The 20666-nt window shown below is 39.7% G+C and overlaps 1 protein-coding gene across 2 annotated transcripts in view; it reads right to left on the reverse strand.

Moving 5' to 3' along the window:
- Positions 1–20666, reverse strand: part of RAD18 (RAD18, E3 ubiquitin protein ligase) — a 64233-nt gene that overhangs the window by 25066 nt on the left and 18501 nt on the right. For both annotated transcript variants that reach the window (XM_019473273.1, XM_009283706.1), the window contains exons 6-10: positions 18070–18254; positions 14072–14148; positions 13314–13374; positions 3791–3925; positions 397–550 (exon numbers count right to left, since the gene is read on the reverse strand). In XM_019473273.1, the coding sequence (XP_019328818.1) occupies positions 397–550; positions 3791–3925; positions 13314–13374; positions 14072–14148; positions 18070–18254 (612 nt within the window). The remainder of the gene's footprint in view (positions 1–396; positions 551–3790; positions 3926–13313; positions 13375–14071; positions 14149–18069; positions 18255–20666) is intronic.

Genomic DNA, 20666 nt, shown 5'->3' on the forward strand with positions numbered 1-20666 from the left:
GCTCGTGACCGGCCGCCAACTGGATTGAACTCCATTCACCACAACTCTCTGGGCCCGGCCGTCCAGCCAGTTTTTGACCCAGCACAGAGTACACCTGTCTAAGCCGTGAGCCGCCAGCTTCTCTAGGAGTTCAAAATGTTCAAAAGGAACATTTACACAATCATCCCTCTATAAAGTCATTACAAAACTATTAAGTGAATTCTGAATGTATTTCAGCTCCATCCCTCAAGCAGCTGAACAGCCAGAAACATGGAGGACAGTGAATCAGTAACTACAGCTTAGGAACCCCTCTCCTATGAAGTAGGATACATATATTGCTCAGGGTTACTGGCAAAGTTCTTCCATGTTTGGTCTAATCTAGTACAAACCAGGGAGAAGAGACTCTTCTTCACTGACCTGCTTGTTGATCCAGATGACAGTGAAAATGCTGGAGAGACTGATCTCTGGCCTTCCTCCAAGGAATGAGATTCACTTCTGCCATCAGGAGTTTCTGTTTTGAGTATCTGGGCTTTTCCAAGGACGATAGCTGTATGATGCTCTTCCCTACGTTCTACCAAGAAGAAAGGCAGAGATTAGCAAGAATGACAAAGCAAAATGATACTGTTTAAATTTTTGCAGCCTGGAGATAGATTTTAAGAAAAAACAAAGTTATAAATATTTAAATACCAACGCCTCATTCCCGCTTACTTGCTTCCCAAAACTCTCACAGTTTCAAAGTTTAATTTCTTTTCCTGCATAGTAAAAAAAACCCACACCCTCCAAGAACCAGAGACTGAAACAGAAATGTTTCATTGGTGTGAGTTTCAAACACAACAAGGAGAGAAATAAAGGGTAACGATATTTGTCACATTTCGTAAGATGAAACTTTATTTCCAGACATTAGCAAACACCTAATGGGACAGCGCTGTTCTCTGCTTCTTGCTACCAATTCACTTCGTCCCCTGCATGACACCGCTTGACAGCTTTAAAGTTTTACAGATCAAGTTACTGGCTTGTTTTCAATAAGAGAAGCATTACCGTTTATTTCCTTATGCATCTAAGAAAGACAGTGTCAATCTAGATAATTGACATTTCCATTTTTTAATAGGAAAAACTAGACAACACATACCAGACAAATTGTAAAACCAGTCCATTATTTTTGTGTCAAGTGTTTTTATCTATAAAAAGATGAACAGTTCTCTGAAAAGATACCTTCTACCGCTCAAAGAGAAAGCAAATACGGACTAGAAAGTATGGTATGTAGAGATAAACTACTCTTATGCCATACCCACAAATATTTTCGAATGAGTTATTTAACTAGAAAGTTGCATGGGACATTAAAACCATACTGAGACTCGTCTCATTAATAATCCTTATCATGGCCATTCACAGAAGCGTTCTGTCCACCCTCATGAACCAAGCTATATTCCTGCTCAAACCACTTGACTTTTCTACCCCTCCAGAAATGATTTTGACAGAAATGGCCAAACAGAACTGTAATTAGAGTGTGGAAGAGCTATACAATCTTTGAATTCGGCTACAGTTTGCCCTTTCCCTTCCGCTAAAATGTATAATTAAATATCAGGAGCATATTTTTCTCTGTTGAAAACAACCGGCAGATTACAGTGAGTCAGTTGTCCAACTAATGAAACATAACTCTGACATTAGCAGGTTAAAAATAGCAAAGGCCCTGTGCAGTAAGGCAACCCAGAAGAGGTGTATCACAAATATTTAACAAATTCTTGTAGTGCTTCCCCTTAGGCAAAGCAAAAAACTTTCTTTAAAAGTTATAAAATATAAAGACTGGAAGTGAAACATTTTCAGTTTAAAGATGCAAAACAAGATGATGTAAATCAGAAAGGGATGATTAAAACATCACCAAAAACAGAGCGAGATTTTCAGAGGTTTAAGTTACATCAATCAATACTACAGTAGAGAGCAATGGGAGATATGAAGGGTTTAAAAAGAAAAAAGAGAAATATGAAAAGTATGTTTTAATTCTGTACAATTCTACTACTTCCATGAGAATCCAAATAAAGCAGGTAAGGAATGCATACAAAGCCTTTGCTCTTCTCAGCAGTTAAGCTTTCAAATGGCAAGTCATCAGACCACTGCTGGTTTTCTTCCTTTCACGTATTATAATTTCCAGTTTAATAAAAAGGTAATTGCTGTTAATAAGGAACACTGAGGAAACAAGCTTTAGGCATTTGTTCCTTCACCCATAAATCTTTTTGTTTTGTTTTTTAAATGGTTTACAAACAGTCAGCCAGGTGCAGCTGTTTGGCATAAAACTAGAAACTGAATTTTCAGAGATTATTGAACGCTCAGTGCACGAAAAGCGTAATGAATATTTTGCAGGTTTGTCAGAACCAGACGAGGTGGTATCATGTACTTAAGTCAACGCGATAGAGGTTGATAGACCTGATATAAGTTATTTCCTACCTGAGCACTCTTTTGGAAAAACTATATGGCTTTACTTCAGCTTCTCAAAGTCTGCAGTTCAGTGCACAAAGCAGCAGCTTACACAGAAGATAGAAACCCAGTAATTCACAGTAGCCGATCTCTCCACAGAGCATAGCTAGAAATTAACATTTCAAAGTCTGTGATCCCATTACCTAAGAACACATTGCTTCTGTCTCTGCTATAGAAAAGGAACATCACTGTAAATTATGCAAACAAGATAAACTTTATCCTTGAGATTCCTTAATTTTTACCCTTCACATGGAAAGGATCATGCATTGCACCAAGGTCTGCATGAAGGGTAAGGATAAAATTCATACTATTATATCAGTATTTTCATTTATTTTTATTCTTGAGAGCTCTGCTAGAGGAGACAGCTGAAGATTAGTTCAGCTCAACTCAAGAGAGCAGGGATTTGTGAGAGCTGATGCAAACTAAACTGCCATATTTTCCCAAGGATACAGACAACAGTGCATCCAGTTCTGGTCAGTGGAATTCTCTCCAAAATTCAGTATCTTGAATAGATTATAACTCCACAAGTTATATTAGGTTGAGGAATGCTCTTCTAAATCACACATTCAAAGATATATGTATGCTGCCAAAGCAACCAGTAACACAAAACAAATGAGACTGAACAAGCCTATAGGGAACAAGTTAAAAGCACACATGGGTATTTCTTTGATTTTGTGGGTAGTGAGGATAACAAACGTAATGCTGGATGTTGTTCCTAACTCAAAGAACTGAGTAACTGCAGTTGTGCCTTCCCACTTCTCACTATGTTGAAGTATATAAACACAAAATGAAGCAAATTAAAAAGAGAGAGGCAACATACTGAATAAACAGTCTGAAAGAAGCCAAAGTATTTTATTGCTTCAACAACAAATAAATACTTGTTCCAGTCCACACAAACGTCTTTGCAGTTCCCAATTACTGATTCCCTGTCATATTAACGATACAGAAAAGCTGAAACCCAGCAAGCAATACCCATGATCACCTTCATTTCAAAGATGAAGATTGTCACATGCCCCCTCTCAGCAACTTCAGTAGATTTGGATTGGAACCTAAGAACCCATTTCAACCAGCGAATTAAAATATGCACCTAAATAAAGCATATCTATACACAATCCCACTAAAATCAAACAAATCATATATTGATTACGGGTTGTGCTTATGTATCACACTAAAATCAATGGCAGTCAATCTTTTTAGGGTCTGTTTGATTTTTATGCTTTTTTTCCCCCTTAAGGACTGTAGGAGAAGAACAGTGGGAGGAAAAGAACATTTCTTTGGGAAACCCCCCACTTATTAGTGTGGATCAAAGAGGGGGACTACATTAAACGACATTACTAACCTGTGGCCGCTGGCAATTCTTTGACAGTGACGACTTCTTTGTTTTGAGCACTTTCTGTTTTCCTCTTACCGCTTTTCTTCCAACGGTTATTTACTTGATCCACCAAAAATTGAAATTCACTTCTGTGTTTGTTTCCTGAAATATAACAGTGCGTTACTGATCATTGCCACAGGACTCTTAAGGTACGCCATAAAAAGTGAAAGGGATGTGAACAGAAATAAACACAAAATACTGAATTAAAAATGTTTTTGTTACAGCAAATGAAAACCAGCTCATCATCACTGCAATATGTTCCATATTCTATTAATGACCTAAATCTGTGTCTGTGCTTTTACAGAGTTACCCAGTAGTCAAGAACACTTGCACAGATGAAAACTTAATTTTTGCACAGAACAACTGTGTTTGTTTCTTCTTTATATTATCTTTTTTTCCCCTAAACTTAAGAATTGCAATTACCATTGTGACAACATTAACATTGTAGTCACAGCACCAAGCCTGTCAGAGTTCAAGGAGCATCTGGACGATGCTCTTAGTCATATAGTTTAGTTCTTGGTAGTCCTGCGAGGAGCACTCTGCTAGAGAGAAAGAGTAAAATCTCACAACTACTCTGCAAATTGCTTTAAAGTTGCTTTGGGTTTTTTCCCCCGTTTCTGCAAGCAATGTCAAAAGCCTTTGTGTCATGCTTATTACACTGTTTTGATTCAGATCCTCTAAATCACAGTTAATTGCTCTTTGGCATACTCTTTGCACTTTCAGTCACTTAGTATGTTTTAAGCGATCCTCTGGTATTCAGTCAAAGAAATGTTGTTTTTTAATCTAGATACTTCAAATTCTTTACCCAGAGGCTGGGAAAATACCCGGTCTCCTCAGACAGATGATGCGGATTACCTAACGCTCGCTGGGCATGAAGGGAACACATCGTTTTCCCTACAGAATGCACCAACTTCTACTGAAACAGCGTATTTGACTGCAGCTACCCACAGCTAGTATAGCATGAAAGTCTCAGTCCATACGCATGGCTTTATATTGATACGTTACAGTGAAGGCAGCAAACATGAATTTCCTTTATTTGGAAGGACTTTCAACAAAAAGTCACTCTGAGAAACAGATTTGTCCTTCTGAGACAAAGAAAGTATTTCAGCTAAAACCTTTAGCCTAATTTTTAGCCTACGGAAAAAGCATTCAAAATGTTTTCCACGTCAGAGGCAGGAAGGGCCGATGTGCATCCAAAATGTCCTTGGGGCAAAGCAACTGTTTGTAACTGCAGGAGAGCATGAAGCACACACGACCCTTCCTCTGGGCTCTGTACTGCCTCTCCCAACGGTGTCCGGACAACCAGCTTGGGGAGACTTCAGAGGTCCAACACACAATAAAACCCCAGCTCCCAGCCAGAGTATCTTCCAATCCACCCTTGCAGGGAGCAGGGCTGCGCAGCGGCAGGGGACCACCACGCTCGCTCCTCCACTGACAGCAGAAGGCTGGCAGCACACGCACGCCATCTCCAAGGAAAGTTTCCCAGCAATCGCAATATAGCGATGGACTAAATAAAGCAGCTCCTGAGAAAAGAGTACACCTTGTCTTACACACACCACTGCGCACACGCAGTCTTTTTTCTTTCTTTGCACACACAGAACTGAATGTTGTTTAAAGTTTCTGTTCTGTAAAAGCCACACACACGCTGACAAAGTTACACTTGCAGGAAAGACTAAGATAAACCCCAGTAGAGAGGATGGGAAGAAGGTGATCAGGAATCCGGGAATCCTCAGGACAAACAAGAGATGAGGGCTAGCGATGGGCAAACTGGGCCACTGGCCACCCAGCCAGCTGGCGCTGCAGACCTGGCCCGTCCCGCCGCGCGCAGCCAGCCCGCCCCAGCAGCCCCTTGCAGTGGGGCTGCACACACAAGCTTCACACACTAGTGCTGAGAGCAATGTCTAACTCATGACAGCAAAGCAAATGTCCCGGTGAATTGGGGTGCTTAGAAATCAACTTCGAGCCCAGCTGAAACAAAAAACTCCCTCATAACTTTTCTGTTTTGTTTGTTTGCTTTTGTTTTCTTTTTTCAAATCAGTCTCTGAACTACCTTCCTTTTCCTCCGCAGGGTAGGGAGAGGCAGGAACAACCCTGACTTTCCCCACAGCTGCAGCGCGGGCACTCCCCCGGTTTCCAACCCACATCTCCCCATCACCCCACGCTCCTCTGTGTGCGCCGGCGGGTCTCCGTCTTCTTCCCTTCCTGCTCCCCACACTCCCCCATCCCTCCCAGTCCTGGCTCGACAGTGGGGTCCGGCTTCCCCCACAAACAGCCCTGACCTCCTCCTCGACCACGACACATTTTCTCACAGCACCACTTGGCCTCAGCATCCTGCTCGGCATGGCCAGGGCACCCGACACCAGCCCAGGGCACGTGCAGCGGTGGAGATGGGGTGGTCCACCTCGAGGAGCGGACAGCCCTTGCTGAGCGCTGCATGGGGTACGGCATGTTTAAATAATCGCTGCACCTAACACGGATCTGTGTCCTGCTGCGGTAACAGGAGGAGGGAAGAACCAAGATAAAATCATATCAAGTTCTGCCCCACAGAAGGAAACAGATTTAAAACCAATTCCCTCTCCCTGCGTAGCTGAAAACGCCAGATAAGGTCAGCAACTCCTTTAATAAAAAGAAAGTTCTTGTCCCAGATGCTTGTGTTAGAGCCGCTGCACATTCATTACGTAATTCCTTTAGCGCTTCAGTTTTTCCAGTATTACTATTTTTTGTTGTTTTGTTTTATGGTGTAGCTACAAAGCTTTTCAAGTAAAAGAGAAATGTCCTGGCAAAGCAAGGCACTATTCAGATACACTGTAAATCACCACTGTGCTGAAACAACATATTTCATAAACACACATTTCATAAAACTACAGGCATTTCAATAATAAAAACAACTGCAGATATAATTACAAATATTTAAAACACAAAACATAAATCAGTAAGCCTCTGAATAACATTGCAAATTAAAAGATTTATAAAAAGAAAGAGCAACAGAATAAAACTTTTTTGAACAAACGTATTTCTTTTCCTGTAGTTTTTTTTAAGTCTTTGAATAGAGGCCTGACCATGAAAAAAAAAAGCAGAATGAGGTTCACACCGGGTTGAGGGTGCCACTGAGTTCCCGAGGAGCAGACGGAAGCTACTGCAGGGGACAGCGTACTTAATTGCACCTTCCAGGCAGACTCTGGCAGCTGCTCAAGCAGAGCTTCCAGCTAGCGTATAAACCAGCCTCAGGTTCATCAAGCCAAACTATTAATTGGTATTTCAAAAAACACTTCACACACAAAAAAAAGCAGAAAATACCAACAGTGTAATTTGCAATTTGCCAAGAGCATAGGAAATGGTAAAGAAGATTAAAAAAATGGTTTTATGACAGCTGTTTTATCTTGCTTTTCAACAAGGCTGTTACATAGCCCCACTGTGTTGTGTGTTTCATATAGAAATACAGAACAAAAAGTGTATGGTTGGGTTTTTTTATTCAGAACTTATGCCAGAGTTAATTAATTCATTTATTCAGCTGTGAATTAGGGACCTAGGGTGCGAATGTTGTAAATTAAAAGGAAAAAAAAACCTTCATTGTATAATAAAGCTTTTTAAAGTCCACCTGTGCTACAGTGGAAAAAAAAGGCATTTGATAAAAGTTCTTTTAATCTCTAACTGTCCTCTAATTTTAATGTACAATTCTTTTTTCATGCTTATGATTTCTTTCCTATTTCTTTTATGAGAAATAATTTGCTGACACTAGTTAACATTTACCTCTTTGGTCATCACTTTTTATTAATTTTAAAACCATATGTTCCCATTAAAATATTTTTGTATCTTCTCTTTTTTCCTTTTTTTTTTTTAAAAAAAAAAACAAAAAGAGCTTACATCTGCTTATGTATCACAGGCATACGAACAAGTTTAAACAGTTTATCTCTGCCATAATGTTAATATGATTATTTCTTAGTTTTGTCTGAAGTATAACCTCTACATTCTGTAAACTTTCACATCAAACTTTAATGAGCTGATAATGTTAGAGTAGAGCATTTGTCTACTGCACTTGATGCTTATTCCCTACATAAGGTCTACTTTTCATCCAGTATTCTTTCATAGCGTAGAAACATGTCTCTCTTATGTTATAACATAACACCTCATGGGATATGAACAGGTAATTGGGAAGGGGGACAGCTGGAAATGGAGGCTTTGTTTCAATTCTGAAACTGCCTGGAATGTGTCTAGAGCACAAGCCTTATGAGGAGCGGCTGAGGGAACTAGGGTGGTTTAGCCTGGAGAAAAGGAGGCTGAGGGGAGACCTCATCGCTCTCTACAACTCCCTGAAAGGAGGTTGTAGTGAGGTGGGCATGGCCAGGGCACCCGACACCAGCCCAGGGCACGTGCAGCGGTGGAGATGGGGTGGTCCACCTCGAGGAGCGGACAGCCCTTGCTGAGCGCTGCATGGGGTACGGCATGTTTAAATAATCGCTGCACCTAACACGGATCTGTGTCCTGCTGCGGTAACAGGAGGAGGGAAGAACCAAGATAAAATCATATCAAGTTCTGCCCCACAGAAGGAAACAGATTTAAAACCAATTCCCTCTCCCTGCGTAGCTGAAAACGCCAGATAAGGTCAGCAACTCCTTTAATAAAAAGAAAGTTCTTGTCCCAGATGCTTGTGTTAGAGCCGCTGCACATTCATTACGTAATTCCTTTAGCGCTTCAGTTTTTCCAGTATTACTATTTTTTGTTGTTTTGTTTTATGGTGTAGCTACAAAGCTTTTCAAGTAAAAGAGAAATGTCCTGGCAAAGCAAGGCACTATTCAGATACACTGTAAATCACCACTGTGCTGAAACAACATATTTCATAAACACACATTTCATAAAACTACAGGCATTTCAATAATAAAAACAACTGCAGATATAATTACAAATATTTAAAACACAAAACATAAATCAGTAAGCCTCTGAATAACATTGCAAATTAAAAGATTTATAAAAAGAAAGAGCAACAGAATAAAACTTTTTTGAACAAACGTATTTCTTTTCCTGTAGTTTTTTTTAAGTCTTTGAATAGAGGCCTGACCATGAAAAAAAAAGCAGAATGAGGTTCACACCGGGTTGAGGGTGCCACTGAGTTCCCGAGGAGCAGACGGAAGCTACTGCAGGGGACAGCGTACTTAATTGCACCTTCCAGGCAGACTCTGGCAGCTGCTCAAGCAGAGCTTCCAGCTAGCGTATAAACCAGCCTCAGGTTCATCAAGCCAAACTATTAATTGGTATTTCAAAAAACACTTCACACACAAAAAAAAGCAGAAAATACCAACAGTGTAATTTGCAATTTGCCAAGAGCATAGGAAATGGTAAAGAAGATTAAAAAAATGGTTTTATGACAGCTGTTTTATCTTGCTTTTCAACAAGGCTGTTACATAGCCCCACTGTGTTGTGTGTTTCATATAGAAATACAGAACAAAAAGTGTATGGTTGGGTTTTTTTATTCAGAACTTATGCCAGAGTTAATTAATTCATTTATTCAGCTGTGAATTAGGGACCTAGGGTGCGAATGTTGTAAATTAAAAGGAAAAAAAAACCTTCATTGTATAATAAAGCTTTTTAAAGTCCACCTGTGCTACAGTGGAAAAAAAAGGCATTTGATAAAAGTTCTTTTAATCTCTAACTGTCCTCTAATTTTAATGTACAATTCTTTTTTCATGCTTATGATTTCTTTCCTATTTCTTTTATGAGAAATAATTTGCTGACACTAGTTAACATTTACCTCTTTGGTCATCACTTTTTATTAATTTTAAAACCATATGTTCCCATTAAAATATTTTTGTATCTTCTCTTTTTTCCTTTTTTTTTTTTAAAAAAAAAAACAAAAAGAGCTTACATCTGCTTATGTAAATTAAGCTGCCTGAGGCTAATTTATTCACTTGGCGGTCTTGATAATTTTGAAACCATATCCTTTTAACAATATAAACTCAATAAAATACCTGGTTTTAGAAAATTAAGATGGCACTTCATATCTTCTTGTTCTAAAACGTGTACAACAGAGCAAGAAAATAAAAGGAAGGACCGGCAACGCCAGTCCCCCGTGGCCACTGCCAGCAGCGCACAGCAGCCTGGAGCAGAACCGGCTGACTGTTTTCACACCCCACCCCAGCCGTGCAATACAACTGTTTGCAAGGTTGCAACGTGAAAGCAACCAGGGATCCAGCTTTACAAGGGATCGGTGCACATCCAAAATCTGAAAAAATCGAGGTAAGTGGGTTTCTAGCATAGGATCAGTTCTCTGGTGACAGCGCCGCCCTACAAAGAGCTGTGCGGGCACCGCACCAGAGCGGCACGTCCCCTCAGCAGCTCCTTCGCTCCTGGGTTACTCCATGCCAGCCCTGCCAACCCCAAACGTTCCCCGTCTGCGGGGAGAAGGATCGAGGTGAACTCACAGCTGACTGTGAATCGGGTCCCTTCCTCGGACAGCTTTTTTTCAGACTCACCTCCCACGTTTAGCAGAACACTAACGAGCAGAGCACTAACGGCTAGTTACAAGGCATTTGCTCTGCTCTGGGGGCCCTCCTGAATTCACTGAACTTTGGGTTTGTTCTTTACTGAGCTACTAAAGTCTTGTGAGGAAAAACACCTAATTTGGGATTAATACTTTTAAAATTATTTTACCTTTTTTCCCCCCTGCGTTGTATTGCTAGAGATTTCTGCATGGCAGGAGAGTAATTATTAACCAGTTACTTGGAATTAGAGGACAATGCTTAAGATTCAAAACCACAAACAGTGCATGTACACTTAAAATATTCTCAGGAACAGCAACAAAAAGCAAGGGAAAAATTTGCTAAAGATTTAGGCCTTTATTTAGCCTTCACAGAAATCCAACTAAAATCAACAAGGCTAAATCTAGCTGCATTATGGAATAATTTATATGCCTGAAGCAACGCAAGGAAACACAGGAAATACGACCATATTGCAGATTTAAATACACCCTTAAGTGTAAGCAGAACAAGTTGTCCCTTCATTGCTTTGCTCCTCTGCGGCCGAAAGCAGAGAAGTTTAATGTTGATTGAATATTGCTTTAGCATTACATGGCTAACTACCGTGTTTGAGTGTGCAAGCAGAGCGCAGGTGAAGTGACATGAGCGGGAAACAACAGGAAAGAATTTGTGAATAATAAAATAACCACTAGGGACCCTAAGTACAAAGTAATGCTTTATGTGTACAAACACACAAAGAAGGGTCAGGAAATTATCTGTAAAAATCAGTTTACATTAGCCATTTCTGTACTAAATTACTACAACAGGATGCAAGTCCTGCAATCTTTAACTCTCACAAGAACGTTTGCGTCTAAACTAACCATAAAGATGGTTAGGTGGTTCCACAGAGAGAGGAAACACTGTTCTCAAGTTTAAGCACACAGTAAGGAGAAACACAGTTTAAAATACTGTGCTTTCCCAGGGTCAAGTTAAACAGGAATCAGTTCTCGGCGGGGGCGGGAGGAACAAACCAAAAAAAACTCCACCACCCCCCAAAACGCCACCACAAAATTGTATCATTGAACTACAGCTCTCCCCGTGATATTTTTCTTATTTTTTGTCTCTTCTCTTCTTTCCCTTAAATATTTATTCCAGTTACACTTCCCGAAACAAATGCTGTTATTCTGTCAGGGCAGAAGCAGGTTTAATAACCAACACAGGCACTGGTCTCTTGCACAAACAGAGGGGACTCAGTGTAAAAAAATGAAACAAACAGCAACAATAAAACCAGAAAAAAAATCACCCAGTTTGCACTGAATCCCAGTTGCCTGCACAGGACGGAGGGGAAGAGGTCAACCAAATGAGCAGAGTATTCTTTTTAAAAGATCGCTTCAAAATCACAGGGGATTTTGTCCTCCACTGGACAGGAGGGGAAAGTAGAAAAGGATGCAGGGAGGAGACAGGAACACGCAAGTGCTTGCGGAGAGGGGTATGAAGGAAAGGAGCGAATGTGAGGAGCACTGTGAAACCCTGGATGATTTGAGAATCACACTATACAAATAAAATATGGAAAAAGCATTTTTGGCTGAGTTTAGGGCCACTTTGACAACTGTAGAAGTGGAAAAAACACACAGTTGAAGACACATGCAGCCATAAAGTATTTTAGAAATGCCATATTAAATATAAACTACCATGGCTACATTGCTTGTCAGTTAATGTCACTCTGCACTGGACAGCAAACCTAGAAAAATAAGGTATAGAAAGAGTAAATTTATACACACTTATCTGCTACAGGATGAGTTAGAAGACTTGGGAAGACCAACCATCACCCAGAATACAGGCACATTTTAAATAAAGCCAATGTCCGACCACTAAGAGTTGTAGGGGAGGAGGGAATATCTGAGTAATGGGAAAAGCCAGTATCTGTGTTACTGGGTATACTGGTGAGCGCAGGGCCAAGACAGCCAGCATTCACCCCATCTTGCCAGCTCAGCACACTCCTTGTCGGCAGGGATGCCTCCCTCTGGAGTGGCCCAGCTATGCCTGAGCCAGGCTGGTGCTCCTGGAGGGCTCACAGCCAGCAGAGCTGCCTGCAGAGCAGAAGTCATACAGTGCCCAGAATCTCAAAAAAAAAGGGAGAAAACAGTATCAAACCAGAAGCTGAGAAAATTCTGTATGTATAAAACCACTCAGGAGCGCATGCCATTGTTCACAGAGACACAACAGTAGGTAACAAGCTTTTTTTTTTTTTTTTAAACAATCAGTGAGTGACTTAATACACACAGATTCATATGCTGCAAGCCCAAGTCTTAACAAAGTATAGAGCTGGCAAAATAATTAACCAATTTACATGAACCTCTGAGTAATTCAGATTACTCTCAGAGAACGTGCCAAAAAATCTGGAACAAGGAAGGGTGAAATCTCACAAGCAAAGCACAATCAGCTTTCACTGCAGTCACAACTGCTCTTCTGTTCTACAAAACCGGCATCATAAGAATTGCACAGAGAGTCTTACACAGAGTGGGACACTGAAACAGAGCTCCCCCTCCACGTGACAGCCAGCAGCCCAGGCAGCTCGACGGGATACAGCCGGCATGCACACCCAGCACTGCTGGGGTCTCAGGGAGTCTGGAGAAGTTCTGCTTATTTCTGCCTGAGGGTTCCCAGTGAAACCGTACAACTACGCATAGCATATCCAGTGCAGGAGACATAAAAACTCTACTTTGCTGTTCTTTATGTCCAACAAACATAGGCCCATTAAGAAGGTAAATAGAAAGTGCATAAATGGAGGTGTGCTAAGGAGGCAATCAGCTTCCATCTCAATCTTATCCAGCCCTGGCAGTGAGTTTTGTCAAACGTCACTACTTAACAGAGACTGAGTTTCAAAGAGGAAGTTTCAGCCCAAACAGAGAACTTCCAGCTTTGATTTATTAAATGGGGGAAGCACACACACATGAAAAGCATCACTTTTGTGTGTATATTTTAGTACAAAGGAAAAGAAGGTGAATTTAAAAGCAAAGTGAAACTTGCATATTACTTACGATAATCAGTGTGGATCTCGTCTATTTCTTCCTCTGTCTGGTCCTTTGTGAAGGTCAAGCTCTACAGAAATCACACAAATGTTTATTTACAGAAACAAAAAGATGATAAAGCTGCATACTTTAAAACTAGAGACTTAAAACTGGAAGAAGGATCAGCGCTCTGTTTTTCACCCACCAGCTCTTACCATCTCATCCGCAGACAGTAATATATAAAGTACATATACATGCTGTCTTGCTTTGCTTTCGCAAAGTCAACAGGACTAAGCCAAGCCACCCCATATAACACCCATGTGTGCACCATAAAATATTTCTTAATACTGTGCAACAAACATGCTCCAAAAGTCACAAAAGTATCATATGTCATGGGAAAAGAACAGGCACTATTGCTGTTACGGAAGCAAGGAATTTGCTAGCTAAATCCTAGAGTATTCTAGGAAGCACAATATTCCCCACACTGCCATGGAGGGTCAAAATCCTCCAATATGACCAAGGGGAACATTTCTCAAGGATTTTTACTGCAATCAAAAAAATGCTCCCACTTAAATGGTTTGGGCATAGAAACATCAGCAGTACACGAAGAACTGCCCATGACAAATGAGTGGTATGAGAAAATCATGTTGATTATAAGATGGTATACGCAAATTCCAACATGCAACCTGGGAATTCTCATAATAAAATGATAAGCAAACATGTTCAGTGCCCACTCTGCAATTTCTCCTAGGCCGCCCCCTCTTTGAGAACAAAGATACTTAGCTTACATTTTCACTGGTTTTATTAAATTCAAGCTGAACCCGAATCTTCTCATTCTTTTCCAGCTCTTTAACAACCTCTGCAACTGTTTGAAAATACAAGACAGGGATCACTAAAACAGGAGCTGTTAAATAAAAAAAGATGTAACAGCACTGAAAGAAACTACCATGAATTTAAATCACAAAGAGACAAACCGGCATTAGCTCTCCAGCAGTGAAAACTCAGACTCCAATCACAGGCAAATCCAAATGGCGTGGTTTTACACCAGTGCTCGGCGGGCATTTGTTCACACAGAGGAACTGCTCCCATCTGCAGCAGCTGAGCAGCAGAGGCAGTGCCTGAGACTAGGGACCAGGAGGCAAGGTCGGGAGCTGCGGGCCTTGGCCGAGGCGCCTTGCAGCAAGCTGCACGGTGCTTGCCGGCAGCTGGCTCTCAGCCACCTCCTGGGCCATTGCTCTCATTTCCTTTGTATTAAATTCATGGGAAAATGTAATCTTTTCAAATCATATTTGAATCTTACTCTAGCATACTACAGTGTTTCTGTTGTGTACAGGCATGTCTTTTATAAAGAGTTTCCATTTCATATTGTACCTTTAAACAGAAGATAGAATAATGACATCTACTGTTTATCTTATTTTTACCTCCGAGGACTACCTTCCAAGGCAATGCAAAACTGTTTGCAGGCTTATGTCCACAACCCATAGTCCAAAGTTGAATTACAACCTACTCTAACTATTAAGTCCGACACCTCAAAAGCACATAAACAGACGTAACTTTGTTTGTTAATATTTTAACTAAAACTACAGCTATGCACGACCCTGCATGGTTTACTTTGACATTTACTTTTACAAATCTGTTTCTACACTTAATCATTTTCAGAGCTACTAGGTAGCTAAGGGGTTTTATTAAAACAAACACTTTCACTAGACCGTAAAGTATCGAGGGAACAAGAAGCTTATTAAGCTGTGAAGGAGTAAAACCCATTCAAAACTGGTTTAAGCAAAATCCAGGAATTTGACACCTATGCTTCCTCAGCAGCTCAGCTATTCGTATTATATAGTGACTTTAGGTTCACTGCTACCACTGAAAATGCATGTCTGCATCTTAAGTGCTAGTTTAATAATTCACCCTTTATAAATAGGCATTGAGCCAGAACTCAGTACTAGTTTTGCATTACTTAGGGAAGACTAGCTGAAGTGCACTGTAACACACTGTGAAACTCTTCATTTAGCTAGCCTTGGATGAATGACACGGACAGGGATTCAGCACTGCTTCATCACCAGCATCAAGTGAAGAATCACCCCAAGAGCCGAGTACCTCCCAGCACATTAAAGGACTAAGAGAGAGCCGCCTGTACTGCACAGCTTCAGTTCTAGCACACCTTGAGCAGACATGAGGCTCCAGTCAAACCAGCATCCACTTCTCAGGCCGACCTTGCTGCAGCGTAACGGCAGCAGCGCAACCCCAACCCCCTGACCCTTCTCTCCCCTCACCCTGAGCTGCCACAGCTCCCGACCAGCCCACTCCTCACTCCTACTTCAAAACTGCTCTGCTCCTGTTTAGCCATCGGACGATGGCATACCTCCATGACCTACAGCAGCTCTATGTCTGCTTCTGCCCCTGGGGAACTCGGAGAGGGGCTTTGAGAGTGTTTAATTAAATTTCCAAGATTAACATAAATCATATCGTGATTGAAATTCTGATACAAGTGCTGTTCTGGCAGACTTAAACAACAAACTTCCTAAACTTCTATCGTTGCTGAAGTCAAACACAATCTTAACTGTGTGTGCTGGTTCTCATCCCAGAGACTTCCTGAAGCCCCATAAAACAATTTTTGAAAGCATTTATGTTTATTTTCAGAAGCGCTTAGGCACAAACTAAGCAGTGACACTTGGCACCTAAATCATTTAGGCACTTAGCCTTCTCAGTCAAGTTCTTAAAATGGTTAAAGGAGCAAAATTTCATTTTGCAAATACTGTTGGTTGCTTTTCTCATACACTTGCTCCCAGAATCCAAGCCAAGAGCTGGTAAGTGGAATCAAGATTTCAAAAAGCAGGATCCTAAAGTTTGGCTGCTAAATTCATATTTATAGTCTGCAGTGACTAACTTTATTTTTCAAAAAGCACCGCATCTGGTGGTTCTGCCTGTTTAATGAAAGAGCTGAACACCAAAAACATACTTTATTTTTGAAATGCCACGGTAGTTGTGCATATTCAGCATTTCCGACTGTCTGATCACATATAAAACCACATGTGCATGGAGTTAACATATGAGCTTTTAATATTCACTTGAAATAAATACTCCCCTGTACTGTCAAATTTGTTAAATGAAAACTGATGAATTAAGTGGTTTTTACTGTGTTTAAATCTGGCATCATTCTCAAAGGGTACTTCTCACCCCTGACCCCAAATTATTCCTGTTATAGATAAACAACAAATAGCAAATATAAAGTTTAGCTGTGCACCTACAGTGGTATGCTATCTAACCCACAGAGATGCTGAACCCAGCCGTGCACGAGCGGCTCCTCAGCTCCCAGCTCACTGCCCTGCCTGCTCACTCAGTTCCCGAGAGTCCCACTGCCAGCAAGAACAAAAATTTATCTGGTCCCAATAGTTTCCGAGCCCTTCAGTACACACAAAAACATTCAGAATTTTTTACAACTTCTGGAAGAAATGGTGAACTTGTGCTTCAGGACTTAAGGCTCTCTGTAAACATGAAAATTAAAGAGCCGAAACTGAGGGTGAGGAACAATATTCCTCATCTCTCTACCTTTGAAATAACCGAGACCAGCTCTTGCCAGCAGCAGGACTGACCTATGTTACAGACCTAGCAGACGGCAAGCTACATCCTGAAACCAGTGCAGAAAATACAATACCAGCTATATGAGAATTTCCAGGACACTAACGGCTGTGCAGCTCCCAGGAGAGTAATTTCAGAACATGATCCTGCTAGAAATTCCTTTAAAAGCAGTGTTTGCCATAAGCTTCTAATCAAATAAAAAAATAATGTAACTATAAATCTGATGCCTATCTCTCACCCACACACACCAGTGTATTTGTGCTGTTATTGTATCACTTGCAGAACTGAACTGAGAGATGACAAATGACACATCTTTTTTAAAGATGCAAGTTTTCATCTTGTATAAAATAGAATATAACAAGATGAGCTGGGACAATTCTCCCTCTAGCTCATACATGCTATTCAAGATTTTAAAAATGGTCACACTGCCTACAAAACCAGGCAGCACAAATACCCTACTCGGATCTCATCCTCCGTGTTCCAGCCCTGGCATTTTCCAAGCATTAAGCCTGAGCACATGCAAACAACAGACTGCTGTTTAAAGGAAATTTATATTGCACTCACATTAGAGACTAAAACACATTCTCCTTATCCCATACAGCTGTTTAATGGTATATATAGTCTGAGTTTAATTGTATAAAATTGCTGCCAAACACCTAAATTGATGTAAACTCCAGCAAAACATTAACACTTTCTTATTAATTCATTCTACCCTTTGCTGTCATCTCCAAAAAGAAATCTAATTTTGAAATTAAATCCAGTAAAAATGTAAAAGTCTCAGTGTATGGGAGGAAGAGAACAAATTCAGAACAAAAGATAAATTAATAATCTATTCACTTGCTAAGAACCTCAGGTATTTCCAATTTTTTGACTAAAAGCCTCAGAGTCTAATTTGGATGCACTCATTAAAATGCAAAGTCAATAAAAACACAGAACATTTTTCAGAACAGGGTTAGTAAACCAGGAAATATCAAAGAATTTCAACACAAATTTACATCCTTGCTGGATACTTCCAGAGTATAGCAACACATTTCTGGTTTTCATTAAATTTCCTTTTTTTGCATTCATCTTGATTTAGGTAAGATAAATTCTTCCAGTTTTCCTAAATATTCAAACCAGCCTTATTCCTACCCTGAGAACTAAGAGAAGGAGAAACGCATACAAATAATTTGCAATGGTAACAACTTTCCTAGAATTTCTAACTTACCTGATTTGGGATTTAGAGAATCACATTGAGCATTATACATGTGCACAAATTCTTGGTGTCTTTTAATGAGCTGTTGTCGGGTCCCGTGGGTAGACAGACCATGTTCCTTTAGTTTCTTCTTCAAATCACGATCAGAGAGCAAGTTGTAAACAACTTTAGACATAGGCTTCCTTTTGTGAGCAGAACTGCAAAAAGAAAAAGGAAACAAACTTTTTTTCATTAATACTCCTATGAAAATCAAAATACTGACTTACATTTTTACAGGGTATTTCACCCACTCTGGGTAAGAAATACCTGAAAAAAATTGTTTCAGCCATGGTAGACACACAACCAATTAAACAGTGTTTCACAGATGCAACAGCAACAGCTCTAGGAAGCCAGAACACTTATTCCACCTACCACAACGAAAATTTCAAACGTGCAGAAAGCAATAGGTCTAGTCGGATTTTCTTTAGGAAATGATGCAAACACTGCTCATGTAACAAGTACTGCAGCTTTGTTTTTAATATCTACAGCAAAGGCTTCGGAATCACATCAGCACACGCAGTATTGTTTGTCTTCATTAGGATCAAGCCTACATTCACTCTGCATTCAAAAGGAAGCGTACTGGATTCAGATTGCTGAAACACAGGTTTTCCACCCAAGTACTGGCCATGTCTTACCTGAATCGGTTGGTGAAGTTTTAAAAGCATTAAAACTGCAATCCAAAACTTGAATTACGAGATTTTTCAGCTTTCTGGGAAAATTACTTCGAGAAAGATAGTCATGTACCTGAAAGCAAATTTGTAGTTCCCATCTAACAGAAGGGTAGTTTGGTAATACAGAAAGTGACATTAAAGAGAACTAATAGTGCTCTCGGATGAACATCTAAAACCAAAATTCACTCCTTCACACTGCCTTATGTCAGAAGAACTCAACATTCCTGGCATAACTAGGGAAAACATCCTAATTACAGGAAACTGCCATAGAAAATTCAAGTCCTACTACAACTTTTGTCATCTAAAATTAGCAGAACAGTTTCCTTCTGCACAAATTAGCTCAGTCTTCCCTACACCTCCTGGTAAAATACACTCAACAAAGGTACCAAAATCCATCTACTGCCGTGCTCACCTTCTTCAACTTAAATAATTTATTAGTTACAGAAGAAAAGCATTTAGTTAAAGACACTTTTCTTCCTGCAGCAAAAGAAAGTTCAGCTGCACTGCTCTGAATTACAGAGAAGTTAACAGCTTCCCATTGTGAAAGCAAGAGACTTATTTGAAAACCATATTCAGCATTTTCAACTTATCATGTTGAAAATAAATTTCAAAGTTTAAAAAAAAAAAAAAAAAAAAAAAAAAAAAAAAAAAAAAAAAAAAAAAAAAAAAAAAAAAAAAAAAAAAAAAAAAAAAAAAAAAAAAAAAAAAAAAAAAAAAAAAAAAAAAAAAAAAAAAAAAAAAAAAAAAGGCTTACACAAAAATAGGCTTACACAAAAATTATCTTTAATTCTTTTACTCTCCCATAGCCCCTGTAGCACAGCTGGCAAAAAAAGATGCATTACCACAATACACTTCTCAGGAAAAGACTTTTTTCAGATTCTTTTGGGAAATATAAAAAATGTCATTGAATAATTAAATCTTTTGAAAGCCCTGAAGAAGCTTTGTATCGTGACCTAGGAGAGTGATGACAGCTTTGCAAGCAGACAGCTACATGACAACAGTTTTGAATCTTAACGTTGGTGGGGTTTTTTTCCCATCCTTTAGAAATGCAGTGTTCTTTGTGAACATACACTTACCTGTTGTAATTACTCCTGTGCAGGTTTGGGGGACTAAATTATCAGTTCCGCTGAAATACTGCTCAACTGTTAACTTAGCATGCCATGTGCTCCTAATTTAAGAATAAACAGAGCTAGAATTCCTCAGAGAAGAACTAGAGATGTGCTGTTACTGAAACCCAAACAACACTGCCATAAAATAAATACATTGCCAAAAAGCCAGCATTTAATACACAACAGCCAGTCCCTAAGGAGAAGTATCTTGCATGATAAGTTAAGATCCAAGCAGTCTAGATAAAATAAGCGAAGTTTAAAATTCTGTTAGGGACATGGGCTTGATACCAAAGAAAGCTCTGGCTTTTATTTCCATTCATTAAGAACAGAGAAAATACTAAAAATATCCCAAATGAAAATTAAAATGTAACATCAGATTTCAATATTAATTTACCATTTATTCATTTTCAAAGTCCTTTAGCTTATAGATTGCATTCTAAGCATGACTGAGCAAAATAAGAGCTTTAACATAAAATTACTTTCTAATTCAAGGTTCACAGGAATTTGAAATACAAGTATGCAGTAAAACCGCATGCAGTAAAAGTCCCTTGCACTTCTTAAGTCTGATCAGGTAGAAATAATAATGACCTAAATTTATGCTAGTAAGTAAAACAAACTGAAATCTACACTTATGATGTGAATGTGGTGATCGTGACAAATTCTAGGGCGGAGGCGTAACATCAAAGGTATGCATTAATCTTATGGAAATTCAGATCTCAAAGAAACAACCTTGACTGGGGCAACTTGAAAAGAACTACAGTGAGCAGAGTGAGGTGCAATTTTTATTTTT

This window comes from Aptenodytes forsteri, unplaced genomic scaffold, assembly GCF_000699145.1.
Source record: "Aptenodytes forsteri isolate BGI_AS27 unplaced genomic scaffold, ASM69914v1 Scaffold267, whole genome shotgun sequence".
Lineage (NCBI taxonomy): Eukaryota > Metazoa > Chordata > Aves > Sphenisciformes > Spheniscidae > Aptenodytes > Aptenodytes forsteri.